The 15,369-nt window shown below is 39.8% G+C and overlaps 1 protein-coding gene across 12 annotated transcripts in view; it reads right to left on the reverse strand.

The window, feature by feature from the left end:
* frmd4a (FERM domain containing 4A) overlaps positions 1-15,369 on the reverse strand; it is a 202,863-nt gene that overhangs the window by 34,682 nt on the left and 152,812 nt on the right. For all 12 annotated transcript variants that reach the window (XM_077515692.1, XM_077515694.1, XM_077515688.1 and 9 more), the window contains exons 3-7: positions 13,821-13,915; positions 12,721-12,813; positions 5,574-5,658; positions 2,692-2,748; positions 1,223-1,245 (exon numbers count right to left, since the gene is read on the reverse strand). In XM_077515692.1, the coding sequence (XP_077371818.1) occupies positions 1,223-1,245; positions 2,692-2,748; positions 5,574-5,658; positions 12,721-12,813; positions 13,821-13,915 (353 nt within the window). The remainder of the gene's footprint in view (positions 1-1,222; positions 1,246-2,691; positions 2,749-5,573; positions 5,659-12,720; positions 12,814-13,820; positions 13,916-15,369) is intronic.

Genomic DNA, 15,369 nt, shown 5'->3' on the forward strand with positions numbered 1-15,369 from the left:
GCGGGCCGCTAGAGGGAGCGCCTCATAAGAGTGGTGGGGAAATGTGCGGCAGTCTTCAGCCGAAGAAGACCCAAGTAAACAAAACGCCGGCTGCATACAAGTCAAAGATGTGGGTATATTGATAGTGTGGAATGGATACATTTCAGATTTTATCAAATGGAATAGAGAAGAGACGGACTTGGGTGTATGCAAGAACTGTCTCACAATAGTTACACTGGAAACATGACGAATATGACTTAGAGCGGCATCATCCAGGACTAGACTTGCTAAAGGTAAGAGCTAATTCTCTCTCTCTCTGCTTATTTAATTCTCCAAGGGCAAAGTTGAGCACGCACAGCATCTCTGTGTACATTTGCAATCGATTTCCACCCGTATAGTGTAGTTGTGAATGATGGTTTTCGCTACGTGATTTCATTAGGCGTTTTTTTTTTTTGGTCCATCACGCATTCCATCAGTGATTTGGACCTCAAATCATACGAGCTGCTCTTTTTCTTTTCTTTTTTTCTTTTAAAGAAAAGCACGAGCTTACTTTTACTTGTGTAAGACATTTATCTGTCCAGCAAGTGACCCAGTTTTGCACAAGTTTCTATGAAAAAGGTGTATTATATCGTCAATGTTAGTTTTAAAACATATCTTTCTACTTTTTGAAGCACACAATTTCTGAGCAATGTTAATATTGATTTAATTGGATTTAATATCTAAAATTTCATTTAAATTTAATTCAAAATTTATAAAATGAAACAATTGACTATGTAACTGACTGGCATGTTGTATGACAGTAGTGTTTAAGAAAGACACAAATTTGTTCACAGAAAGTTCTCCGTTGAGAAGACATTTGTATTTGTTTAAAAAAAAAATGCACTAAATTACTCACTCTGAAGAAGACACCAATTTTAATATGTTTTTTTCAGTGATGGTATAAAAATAAACTATTTTGTCATTGAAAAAACATCAGTTTATGTCTTGAGTAGATTTATCGTAATTATCGTGGACTTATTTCCTGACCAATATATCAATAATCGCAGTATCGTCATATCGCGAGATAATCGTTATCGTGAGCCTCGTATTGCGTATCGCATCGTATCGTGAGGTACCCATAGGTTCCCACCCCTAATGCATAGTGCATGTTGATGTAAAAATGACTCCATCGGTGCTTGTGGTGGGAAAGTGTATCACAGTGAATCAGTGACAAAACCGCAACAAGAACAGTGAGAGGTCTTACCTGGTGAAATCACTTTTAGCCTCCTGCAAAATGATAAGAGGGATTGTGAGTGTGGGAGAATTTGGTGTGCACCATAAAACATACATACATACATTTATTTCCTTAACCGCCTGCTCTTCACAAGGGTCGCGGGTGTGCTGGAGCCTATCCCAGCTGGATTTGGGCAGTAGGTGGGGTACACCTGGAACTGGTCGCCAGCGAATCGCAGGGCACACAGAGACGAACAAACATCCACACTCACAAGCACACCTAGGGACAATTCGGAGCGCCCAATTAACCTGCCATGCATGTCTTTGGAATGTGGAAGGAGACCGGAGTGGAGAAAACCCACGCAGGCACAGGTAGAACATGCAAACTCCACCCAGAAAGACCGGAGCCTGGACTCGATCTTGCGTCCTCAGAACTGAGAGGCGGGCGTGCTAATCAGTCATCCACCCACCATAAAACATTTTATTGTTATTGGTTGCAATCATGGAGGAACATGACACCATCGTCTTTCAAGGCTTTGAGAGATGCAATGGTACTTTACCTTAGGAGTGTTCCGACTTATTATTTTATTTTTTTTCCCCCTCGAAGTAAGAGCTTTTGCTTGGTGTCCCCCAGCCCCCACCCCCCCCGTTACAAATCGTCACCCTCTTAAATATTTTTTGTTTGTTTTTTTTTGTAAAGAAAAAAAATACGTTTTTGCATAAATCATCTCCACATGATGCAATTGGTTAAATTTTTTGTTTCCTGAAAAATCTGAAAAAATTGACTTCGGCTATTATTTTAAAAAGGTGTCAAAATATTGCATAGAATGTGCAAAAATATTATTTTTGTCCAGTTACGGTCACCATCCTTCACCTTCTAACGTAGTATCTGTGTATGTAGTTAAAAGATAAGGCCTGCTGGGTAATGTGGATGTCAACGAATGAGCGTTTACATGGTGATAACTGGCTAATTCGTTAGCCATTCTGAATGTTGAGTTACCGTAATTGGTGTGAGTTATGGCCTTTAACAGCTTATGAATTAAAGTGCACTGAATGGCGCGTGTGACTTCAGTAAGTTAGTAACAATGTGTGTGGGAAAATGATTTCTGGGAAGCTTCAAGGAAGAGTCAATGTAACACTGTACACACGTAAACACAGACAGGCAACATACTGGTGTAACAAACTTATAAATGGTGCGACTATGTGAACCAAAAGCGTCACCCAGCTGCTGGATTACATTAGAAGTGGTTGAGGGCAGCCAGGAATGTGGAGGGCCGCCAACAAAGAAAGTGGAGGCTTTTTAGGATTTCAATTTTGAAGCATCATTACACCATCTCTGACAGACCGACAAGCGCATTACATAACTCCAGTTTGATCCTCGTCAATTAGCATCAAACACTTGTGGCCACAGAGTGGAAAAGGGACCGTTTCCTTGGATCAGATCAAGTGCGCCATTTGAGGAAAATGGGGGAGGGCAGGCGGGGAAGCACTCGATCTTACTTGGAGAATATAGGAAGCCAGTTCAAAGACGACATCGCTGTCCACTTCAATGAGTTCCTAAGAGAGAAAAGAGACACATGAAGGACATGATAGAAACAAGACACTTTCCCAAAGTGGGGTGTGGACGCGATGAAATGTCTTTGATGTTTATGTCTTGCCAAAGACTGCCTGATAATTCTTTTCATCTGCCTTCAAAATGCTGCCATCTCTCATTTTGTGACTTCTTCATGTGCATGGGGCTGGGATATGAGGAACAGGAGATTTTGGAGGCTACCAAACTTATTGATCATTCACCACATTTTTTTTTTTATTGCATATTTGGTTTTTAAATGGTTACTTTACAACTTTGGAGACATTTTACAAAGTAAGAAGAACTTTTTTTTGCCCGTCTCTGTTTACATTATCCAACGTATAATGGGGGAACGGTAGTTGTGGATGTGAATACTGGGTCAAGTATGCTCGGAATGCTCTCTTTCCAATCCACCTCTTAATTGGCTTGGTGAGATCAGACGGTTGCGATGAAACATGAGACAGACTCTGCGCGAACCACCCACTGTGTTCCCCCTTTCAAAACACAAATGTGTAATTTTGTAATGCACACCAAACACAATTTTCTTTCTGGGCATCAGAAATTGGCAAAAGTAGATTATCAATGACAGTGAGAACAGAAACAGCTGCTTGTACCTGATCCATTCCAGGCTTAGCACTTTCGTGGTTTCGTTCGTACCTCTCGGAGAGGACGCACCGTGTAATTCATGGCAATGCGACCTCTGAGCTCTGTAACGTCACGTGTGGAGTCACACAGGGGTCGGTACTAGGCCCTCTCTTGTTTAACATTTATATGCTTCCGCTTGGCGATATTATACGTAAATATAATATAAACTTTCATTGTTATGCTGATGATACGCAATTATATTTGCGGCCCCTTCTCAAGGTTTCTTGTTTTTTTTCCCCTGATGTTTTTTTTTTTTTTTTTTTTTTTTAATAAGTTTTTCCTTGCCCTTTTGTGGTTTGATCAGGGGATGCCGTTACTATTTGTCAACTCTGGGCATGTGAAGCCCTTTGAAACTTTTGTGTGATTAAGGGCTATATAAATAAACTTGACTTGACTTGACATTCACGCTCTCAAATACATATATGTTGATTTATGGAGGGCTGCCATAATTTTGAGTGATGGTTGCCCCCTTCTGGACACTACAGGTAAAAGCTTGACTGGCAAATAAACATCAATGGAACATACTTGTACCTGTAGTGCAGTGATTTTTAGAGTGGGAAAGAATCACTGTTGAGTTACATTTAACTTCCATCCATCCATCCATTTTCTGAACCACTTGCTCCTCACAAGTGCTGGAGCCTATCCCAGCTGCCTTCGGGCAGTAGGTGGGGTACACCCTAAACTGGTCGCCAGCGAATCGCAGGGCACACAGAGACGAACAACCATCCACACTCACAAGCGCACCTAGGGACAATTCGGAGCGCCCAATTAACCTGCCATGCATGTCTTTGGAATGTGGGAGGAGACCGGAGTACCCGGAGAAGACCCACGCAGGCACGGGGAGAACATGCAAACTCCACCCAGGAAGGCCGGAGCCTGGACTTGATCTTGCGTCCTTAGTACTGGGAGGCGGACGTGCTAACCAGTCATCCACCATGCTGCCCATTTAACTTCCATCTTATGAACTTACTATTTTTGCATTTAATCTTTAAGGGGTGATTAATTTTACACTGATTTAGGTACAATTTATATCTCTATGTGCAATACATATAGAATATATAATTCAATTTAATTATGTAAGTAGTTTTTTTTTTCTATATTTAAGTGCAATGTTAGTGTTCAAACAGTTCATAATGTTATAATGGTTTATTAATAATATTAATTAAATGCCTTGTTTTTGATACCCACCTGCTAGTACACTTGTATTTTAATGTCTATCATGAGGGTAGTCCCTGAAGAGCAAAGTACATATTTTTAGGTGGTACTTGGTGTGAAAAGCTTGAGAGCCACTGAGATGGTGGAAGCAGCTACATTGATTTTTTTTTTTTTTTTTTTGTCAGATCCATACAGTAGACTAGATAAGCATGATATTTGGTATGATATATTCTGTAACTCACCAATTAAGAAACAAATGATAACCATGAATAATATACAATATTGGTGGCTTTTTTTTTTCTTTTTTTTTTAAGGTGGCCATCAGCACATCTCCAGTATAACGTTCTTGAATGAGAACCACAGATACTGTGTCTGATTGCCTTTGCCTACAGTGAAGAAGGATGCATGTTAGCACATTATTAAAGGATTTATTATGTTCATTGAGCTCAGACATAGTTTACTGAAGATGCTTGACTGATGAACTTACCATATTCTGTATATTTTGCAGTCATTTTCTAGATTGTATTTCTGACAGTGCGGGTCTGCTGTCTAAATGGACTGCACTTTGGCTATTTATGTGTATAAAGCAAATCTGTGACTCCACCCCCCAATCTTAGACAATGGTTGCCATAATGGAATTTAAGTTATTTCGCACTTTTTTCTCCCTAAAGTCGACTGAACAATTTCTATTAAATTTCATGCTTGTACAGTATGATCAATTAAATGGTTGATTGGCTTATCTGCTTCACAATCAACACTGAGCAGATGGCCATTGGTTGAGTGGTTGAAATCAGTCAAGATCATATGGTGGCTTGGTTAACATCACACTCCACTGTCCTATTTTCATTCGAGAAAGGGTCTGTAGAAGCAAAGGAAGCAACATGGATGTAATTTACTGTATTCTTAGCACATTTTTCCATTGTAGCACTTGAGAGGAGAACCACTTTGAAATAAATACCCCACAGTAATCTTGTCATTTACAGTAAAGTATGTCAACAGAAAGCCGGTTTACCTTGTAGATGATGGACTTGGCATTGAGGAAAAACAGCTCAATGGTGGCATTGTCTTTCAAGTATGATATACTCTCTATGTAGAATCTGAACAGAAGAAAACAAATGACAAGGTGTTATTTCCTACAGGGAAGAAGATGTACAGTTGTGATCAGAAGTTTACATACACTTGTTATAAAGAACAATGATATGGCTCTCCTGAGCTTTCAGTTATTTCTATAACTGATTTTTCTCTAATAGAGTAATTGGAACGGATATGAAATATGAAATGTTACTTTTATGAATGTATTCAGGGTTAACAAAAAGTATGCAAATCTGCTGCATCAAAAATACACCTACAGCAATGCCAATATTTAGTTACATGGGTTTTGGCCATTTTCACTTCAATTAGGCCCTTTTGGTAGCGTTCCAAAAGATTCCGGTTGAATGTTTGACCACTCCTCTTGGCAGAATTGGTGCTGTTCAGTTAAATTGGCTTGCTTACATGGACTAGCTTTAGCATTGTCTGTATGCTCTCAATTGGGTTTAAGTCAGGACTTCGGGAAGGTCATTCTAAAATCTTAATACTAGTCTGATTTAGCCATTCTATGAGCAATTTTGAGGTGTGGTTGGGTCATTGCGCTGTTGGAACACCTGTGCCCAAGACTCAACCTTTGAACTGATGATTTTTGAAGAAGAAAAAAGTGAATCCTCCTTCTTCATTATCCCATTTAATTTGAGTAAAGCACCAGTTCTATTGGCAGCAAAACAGCCCCACAGCATAATACTACGACCGTCATGTTTGACGGGTAGGCATGGTGTTCTTGGGGTTAAGGCCTCACTTTTCCTCCTCCAAACTTATTGCAGGACATTGTAGTCAAACAGCTCAATTTTTGTTTTGTCTGACCACAGAACTTTCCTCCAGGAGGTCTTATCCTTGTCCATATGATCAGCAGCAAACTTCAGTCGAGCCATAAGGTGCCACTTTTGGAGCAAGAACTTCCTTCTTGCATGGCAAACTTTCAGTCCATGCCAATGCAAAAACACGCTTGACTGTGGACACTGATAGCTGTGTTCCAGCAGCTTCTAATTCTTGACAGATATGGTTTTTGGTGGTTATCGGTCAATTCTTCACCCTCCTGACCAATTTTCTCTCAGCACCAGATGATAGCCTACATTACCTTTTCTTCCTGATCATGAAAGTGATAAATTGTGCCATGCACTTTATACTTGCGAACAGTTGCTTGCACTGTCGGTCTTGGGACCTATAGATGCTTTCAAATGGCTGCAAGCAACTTTCCTGACTTGTTCAAGTCAATGATTTGCGCTTTCACATCAGTTTTGACACTGCTGAGCTCCTTTGACTGTCCATTGGTGCATTTGTGGGCATTGGTATCAATGAGCCCTACTTCAATGGCTTCAGAGAAGTCTGTCACTCACTAATCACACACAATAAGTTAAGAGGCAATGGTATGAAGCTCATTTCATTGACAAAATTTCTATGTCACCAAAATTGCTAATTCATGTTGCTGCCTGTATATTTTTCACCCAGCAGATTTGATCACTTTTGAGCCAATAAATAAGTCATACAAGAAACAAACTTGATGGATGGATGTTTTTTTTTTGTGACAAAAAAGTATCTGTTCCAATCACTATCAGAGAAAAACTAGAGTTGGAGAAATAACTGGTAATTCAGGAGAGCCATGACATTATGTTCTTTATAAGTGAACTGTATGTAAACTTTTGATCACATGTATGTTATTTCCCTGGAGAAAACGGCATTATGATTGTACGATTGTACTGTACATTTACACTCCTTGACATCGTTGTTAGGCACAACTATGCAGTCGAATGAGATTTCTATTACAAAAAGATAAAACTGCACAGTTGGACAGCTGTTCATCTTACATTCTGTTTACTATTGTTGGACTGGAGCTGTACTGTATTATGTTTTTAATATTTTGTCTCTCTCGTCAAACTAACTGAGATCACTGACATGACAATTTAAGCATTACTATGACTGTAAAGGCAGATTTGTTGGTTCCAGCCCTTGCACTGGATATGCGTAAGTGTGATGACCAAAATGATCACTAGGAGGCACTACAGCCATCTTTATCATGAGCTTGTGTCTCTCACACTCATTCATATCCATAAACCACTGCTGTCTCACCATATTGCCCTTGTACACATGCACAGACACACACAATGGAGAGCAAAGCATAGTAACCCACTTCTGGCAGAGCACTTGTGAAGTAGGGAAATAACATACCACCTTCTAAATTTAGCTCATGAATGTATGCATGCAAGCAAGCATGTGGTGCTTTAGGGAAGCTACGACGGCGGTATGCTCATTGTTAGCACCTGCATTAAAAGAAGTTTTAGATATTTTCTCGGCCAGTGCAAGTCTAGTGCAAAGCACAATCAAATTATGCACATGGGTGATTTTTTTTCTAGGCATTTTGCATGCGTGTTGGTACAACACTGATTATTTAGGCTATATGCGAGAGCGGGATTTCGTAAGAGGCTCAATGACGGAAGGCCCTTATCGCGTTACCAATTGAGCGTCAAGAAAATGCAAGATCAAGACGATCAATAACCCCGTATGAACGTTTAATTAAAGCCTCTCCCTTGATGAGAGAAGCGCACGGAGCAGCCTGACATTTATTAAGCGTAATTCAAACACCATATGCACAAAACCATCCTTAAGCTTTATGCCAGTGAAAAACAATATGCTTAGGCTGGGAATGAATTCAGCATTGACATTTGGGTTGATTGTTGTTCTCTCAATCTTGTATCTGCCTTTCCATGCGTGTGAGTGTGTGTGTGTGTGTATGTGTTTGTGTAAGGTAATAAGGCTGGTGATTGGACTGAACAATGGAAGTGAATGGGTGACTGAAACCTTTAACTGGGGTCTTAGTTCAACAGCTGCATACCGCTTCCACATCCTATCGCCTTCATATATGAGAGCTATAAAATGATAAATGTCATGAGTTACGGACGCTGTCTTTGTAATCTGTGAGTAATTGTAAATAGTCCCATACTGGGGGTCCTCAGTTTTACGACAATTCTGAAATGAGGTTTCGATTGTATGCAGGCACGCAATGAGCTTGTTTGCACAGCAGCATAAGATTTAGGTATGCACCTGAATCCAAGTTGCTTGAGTACTTGAGTATCTGCCGCTACTGAGTCCTGATCCCATACGTCAGGAAAAAAGTTGCTGCTTTATGAACTCTAAAAATTAACAAAATAATTCAAATAAACTGCGATTGGCTGGCAACCAGTTCAGGGTGTACCCCGCCTACTGCCCGGAGCCAGCTGAGATAGGCGCCAGCACCCCCCGCGACCCTTGTGAGAAATAAGAGGTCAAGAAAATGGATGGATGGATGGATGGAATACAAATAAAAATCTCATCTTTTCACTTGATACCGACCACCTGTAAAATTATGTGGTCGGCCCTGATTTCCAATCACATGATCGGATCAGGACAACTCTAGTATGAAAACATCATGCATCACGAGAGTGCTGTTTTTCATCTAATTGTTTAATATTCATGGTTGAAAGATGTTTTTCATACAAATATATACTTGTTAATTAGGATCTTACAACTGTATTAAGACTACAACACGTTACAACTTCCTGTACAAAATGGGGTTACATCTCTGCAAGCATGGAAGTCTGACATAAAGCATGAGGGCAACCCGCTGGGCCTCGTTCTGCGGCCTTGGGCTCGGGGGTGTGGGCCGGGGCTGGGGCGGGGGTGTTCCGGGTGTCTGGGTCGGTGTCCGCTCGGGTGGCTTGGGGGTGGCCTTGGTGCTGCCGCGGCCTGGGGATTCCGGGGGGGGAAGTGCTCGCTTTGCTGGACCGCGGTTGACGGCTTCTTTCTTTGGTGGTGGTCCTTATGCATGCCAGATCCGTCGCACCAGCATCTACTGAAACTCAACAGAAGTACCCTCTCCCTCCCACAGCCCCTTGAATCAGTTGGTGCTGGTGTCTGTGGTTCTCACTTTGCTTTATCTATCCTTCCCTCCTTCCTCTCTTTAGTTTTTCCTCTGGTCACTTGAGATCTTAATTTATTAGAAGTATGAGGTTTCTGGGGTTGGCATAAGACTCTGGTTTTGTAACCACGCAGGAGGGGTCTTGTTGGTGCTGGACTTCACTTTGATGGATTGGATGTACTGGCTTCTATGGATCTCACTCTGCCTTATCGATCCTTCCCTCCTTCCTCTCTTTAGTTTTTCCTCTGGTCTCTTGAGATCTCGCTAAATTTGCTGGAATTTAGAGGCTTCCGGGGTTGGCGTAAGACTTTGATTTTGTAATCATGGGGAAGGCAGGAAGTGTTTGGTCGGTGCTGGATTTCACTTTGATTTACCTTTCTTTTCCCTTTATTTCTTTTTTTTTTTTTTCTCTGGTCTCCTGACCATTTAAACCTCACGACTCTGGCAAGATTCTGAAGTACCTGGTTAAGGCGAAGGGTAATGGGATATTTATAAGGTTTTAGGTGAATGAATGAGTATAAATTTATACGTATTTGCACGCACGCACACGCACGCACGCACGCGCACGCACGCAAACGCACGCAAACGCACACACGCAAACGCACGCACACATACACACAAAAAAAAAAAAAAAAAAAAAAAAAAAAAGAGCAATGATGACAAGACGTTGAATCGGTAAGACTACCGAATGAACAATTCTGAGCTCTTAAAAAAAAAAAAAAAAAAAAAAAAAAGCATGAGGGCAACCTATACAAGTTTGGTACACCTTTGAAAAATTACAAACTGAATGAACTTGGAAAAACTGAGCACAGGATGTAGATAACACGTAAACATAAACAATTATTACTAATTTACTAGCAACACAAAACTTACATATACAGTGGTACCTCTTCTTACGAAATTAATTGGTTCTGGAAGAAAGTTCTTAAAGGGATACTTAACTTATTTAGCCCATTATAGCAATAAAAAGTTAATGTTTTGTCTATAATTAATTTGATACTTTCATTATTTTTCATCTACAATTAGTACCTTTAAAAACACATTTTGCAACTTGCTGTCGACTGAAAATGACATCACAAGGGCTCAGGTAACCAATCACAGCTCAGCTGTGAATGTCACATCACCAAACCTAGAAAACAGCTGAACTGTGATTGGTTACCTGAGCCCTTGTGATGTCATTTTCACTCGACAGCAAGTTACAAAATGTGTTTTTAAAGGTACTAATTGTACGTGAAAAATAATGAAAGTATCAAATTAATTATAGACAAAACATTAACTTTTTATTGCTATAATGGGCTAAATAAGTGAAGTATCCCTTTAAGTAGAAAAGTTTGTAAGTAGAGACGCATTTTCCATGTAAATGCCCTAATCCGTTCCAAGCCTCCCAGAATTCAGACATGTTTTATAAAGCATAAAAATGCATCAAAACATGTAACAAATACATGTTACAATTAGATTATTGCACAATAAATGAGAGTTGCACATAATGTAAAAAACAAAGAATAAAAATGATGGTCATTTACCTTTTTAACTGCTTGTCCTCATCGTTTTTTGCCCTCTTTGGTTCATGTTCTCCTCTCTCAGAAGTGTTTTTTGTTTTTTTTTTGTTTTTTTTGGGCCTGGTGTTTTGTAAAGAACTTATCCATGGATGTTTTTTTTGTTTCTTTATTTTTTATTTGTATACAATCCTTCGGAAATGTCCAAGGCAAACATCATCTTAGTGAGCAAACGCCCGACTGGTGAACACTTTTTCTGGGCGATTCTTTTAAACAAATTCTGAAACTTGATGGAAACGTCCGGTATGGCGAGGCATCTTTTTTTTTTTTTTAAAAAAAGGTCCGTCTCGTCGCAATTAAAAACTTACTGTGCCTTCATCAATCACCAATTGCTTGAATTTTTGCACAAATTCGTTGGCCGTTCGTTCATACATTTACGAAAAATCGGAACACCTCATGGGCCGCGGGATGAATGATGAGGACGCTGTATAGACACCGATCTAGTATCTAGGCTCATAGATACCTATGGTAAAGGTTCCTCTTAGCCAATGGGATGCCAGAAACATGCACAAACACCGATCTAGTATACGCTCATACCTATGGTAGAGGTTCCTCTTAGCCAATGGGATGCCAGAAACATGCACAAACACCGATCTATTATACGCTCATAGATACCTATGGTAGGAAATAACCATAGCCGAAAGTATGTTGCGTTCGGTAATTTTTACCTTTCGTATCTAGAAATTTCTTTCGTAACAAGAGGCAATATTTTCCCGTTGAGGCGTTTCGGAACTCGAAAATTTCGAATGAAGAGACGTTCGTAAGTAGAGGTTCCACTGTACAGTATTTCCTGCATTATTTACATGTTATTGGAACATAATAGCAAATATCAATTTAAAAACATCCCTGCTCCACAGACGCCATTGTTTTCACTCAATTCCTCATGAGACGGGAGTAAGCTTTTGCCGAACAATCGCTGCATTGTGTCATTATTTTTGGTCCCGTTGTAAATGTCAACCTGGGAACGACTTCTCAGCAGCATTGTTTGGCCCAGTGTACCGCGTTGCTACGCGTGTTGCTAGCCAATGGGGAACTCTCCGGAGGGGAGCAGGGGCGGGGTGGGCCAGTGACATTATCCGGATGTGTGTGTGGGGAACAAAGAACTCCAGTGGGCCAAAGACAAAGCCTGAGCTTTTCACTCAGGGCTATCTGAGGTGGCATGTTTACATGTGTGCGCGTCATGTCAGCAGTTCATCTTTTTCTACGAGTATCATTTTGACTTGGTGAACGACCTTATTTTACTGTTGATAAGCTGCAGAGCTGAAAATCGTTTTACCAAATGTGCGCTTGTCGATTTTAAAACACCCACCAGTCTCTCTTAAGGAGCAGAAAATGGTAAAGCTTCCTTATTTAGAAACACACAGTGCATACACTTGAAGCCAACGAGGCTCGTGAGTGGTTGAGAGGCCCCCACGCTGAGAGTCAACTACTGGGGTCAGGGCAATTTTACTGGGGCCCGTAATAAGCGACCTCGTTAATGTGCTCCTCACACCGCACCGAGTATAGGCGAAACACACAAACCTGAAGGCACATCTTTCTCACACACGCACGCATACACGCACACACAATCGTTAAGCGAGGGCCATTGCAGAGTGCTGATAAAGTGGACGAAGACTCACCTGACACAGAAGTAGAGGACAATGGGCCCTGATTTCTTGGGGAATTCATGTTCTAATACCCTGCGGTCCAGCTGTAGCCAACTAAAATGGCCCCTGAAAGAGCAAAAAAAAACAACAACAACAAAAAAAAACATCATTAACCCCTCTATTGAGATATGCTGGAGGAAAATCATTACTAATGCTGACGCGTGTGAATGTTTTGCCTTGCTTTGTCCCTCCCCTTGAACGAGATAAACAAAGGAGACAAATGTGTGCGCCCAACAGCCATCGCATTATTTCCCTTTCCCCTTTATGTAAATCATTTGAACCTTTGCATGACTTTGCATGGAGTGTCACAAGGTGAACTTGTATTAATGTACAGTAGGTCAGCAAACACACAACGCAATTCATTACAATATTTTCTCAAACTCTACTGGGAGAATATACGTACACTGCCTGGGTCAAGGGACACTATTCACTATTATTTTTGCAGTATTTTGCAAATTGTACAAAATAATTGCAGATGGCAGCAAGGACTATCGATGGAGGTTACCCTCATTTATATCAATGAGCGGAAGAGTGAGCTCATGTCAACTAATGTTTAATGTTTTACTTTTGTATTATTGTTTAATTCTGGTGTTGATGTTTCTGGAGTTTGCATGCAATTTAAGTGTCCACACCCAAATTATATTATGTTAAGGTAAAACTGCCATATCAGATATATGTCATCTGAAATGTACATGGAACTAGACAGTCATAAAGCACCGGATGGTTTCTACTTCCTGCTTTTGTTCCCTTCTTGCTGGCTTATATGACTCGGTATTGAGCAGTGTTTCATGCTGAGCAAGTGACTAGATGTCATTTTTTTTTCTACATTTGAAGCAGTTCTGAGTGGAAACCTGTGATCTCTGCTTGTACACTGGAACAAGCCTGTCATCAAACTGTAGAAAAGGTAAACTTGAAGGTTCTCCTTCTTCTGCGTTAATGAGGAACTGGCACTACTGTCAGCTCATCTCCCCCAACAAGTAGTAACAAAGTAGCTTGTTCAAAAACTTATCCAGAAAAGGAAATTATTACATTGCATTTGACTCCTCAGTGGAACACTTGGAATCAGGACTCACGTTTCATCTGTGTATGCAATTCCAAAGTACTCCTTCTCCTTGAGGTTGAAGTGAGAGGCCACCAGGTCCAAGAGATCCTTAGCCATCAACTTGGGCTGCAGAAAGACACATTCCATATTTTAGTGAATGACTTCAGCGCACTGCAACATAATTGATTAATTGTGTAGATACTAGGGGTGTGAATTGCCTAGTACCTGACGATTCGATTCGTATCACGATTCACAGGTCACGATTCGATTCCGATTAATCCCGATACGAATTTATAAGTCGATTGTTGCGATTTTTTTTCATTCAAATTTAGAAAATACTAATCAGTAAGCTTGTAGAGTGTAAGATTTATATGAAAATGTATTATTTATTTATCTGAAATTTCAGTCTTATAGAGGTTGTAATGTTTCATGTTTGAACAGCATTAAAATAAAATATTAAGGCTTAATGTTCCGTTCATATAACATTCTTCCATGCTCAAGGTGTGAATCCTAAAAAAAAAAAAATAAATAAATAAAAAAAATAAAAAATAAAAAATCGATTCTGCCGATTATTGAATCGATTCGAGAATCGCGCGATGTAGTATCGCGATATATCGCCGAATCGATTTTTTTTAAACACCCCTTTTACCATTTAAAAAAAATAAAAAATAAGATCCAATTTCTGCAGTCCTCTAAAAGGAGACTGATTACCTTTGTGTTGAATCAAAAAGAAAATTTTGCTTTTCATCAGGGGAGACAAGATCAACACTTTTGCTTATTTTCTGATATCATCTGAATCATAATATGCTTGCATTTTCTGCACTGTCAATTTGAAATACAGTAATGCTATTTTTTTTAATAAAGTGATGAAAATTAGTTTTAAAAAATCTGATTAATTGATTAATCATCAAAATTATCAACAGATTAATTAATTAAGTAATTAATTGTTAGCTTCATCCCTACATGAGAACATACCTTTAGTTTCAACTCTTGAACATTCAAAACCCATTGAAAAATATATTTGACAAATATATATGGGTGGCAGTAAACGCTTGAATTAAGATGTAGATGTGTCTCATGGCTGCTTGGAACTTGAGGGAAATGAGGATTCTTTTTGGTGTTATTTATGTCCTAGAGACACCACTAGATGGAGCATAACAATAATATACCGTATGTGACCCGCTCCGGCAAAATGGTCCGCATGTAGCAAAGATCAATCTCGAGATATGGACAATATTAGACAGCTGGACATTATTTGTCCATTTTGAGATTTCTCCACAAATAGCCTCTTTGAGTTTCTAGTTTCATTTCCCAGCAGCACAAAAGTAACATTGTAATAGTAGTTTAGGAAAATAAGCAGTTATTAGACACTATGCATCGTAACTCGGGGGAGTGTTTTTAGTCTAGCTGCTAGCTAGTGCCACATATTGCGCAACTTTTTAAAAACAACCCGAATTACCTAGCCTCAAACGTAATTCACAAATGATTTATATAAATGTTGTGAGGATAAGTGGATCTGCTAATGGATGGATGGATGGATGGATGGACATAGCAACCAAAAAAAGTCGAAATACACCATT

Source organism: Festucalex cinctus, chromosome 3 (genome assembly GCF_051991245.1).
Source record: "Festucalex cinctus isolate MCC-2025b chromosome 3, RoL_Fcin_1.0, whole genome shotgun sequence".
NCBI classification, from domain to species: Eukaryota; Metazoa; Chordata; class Actinopteri; order Syngnathiformes; family Syngnathidae; genus Festucalex; species Festucalex cinctus.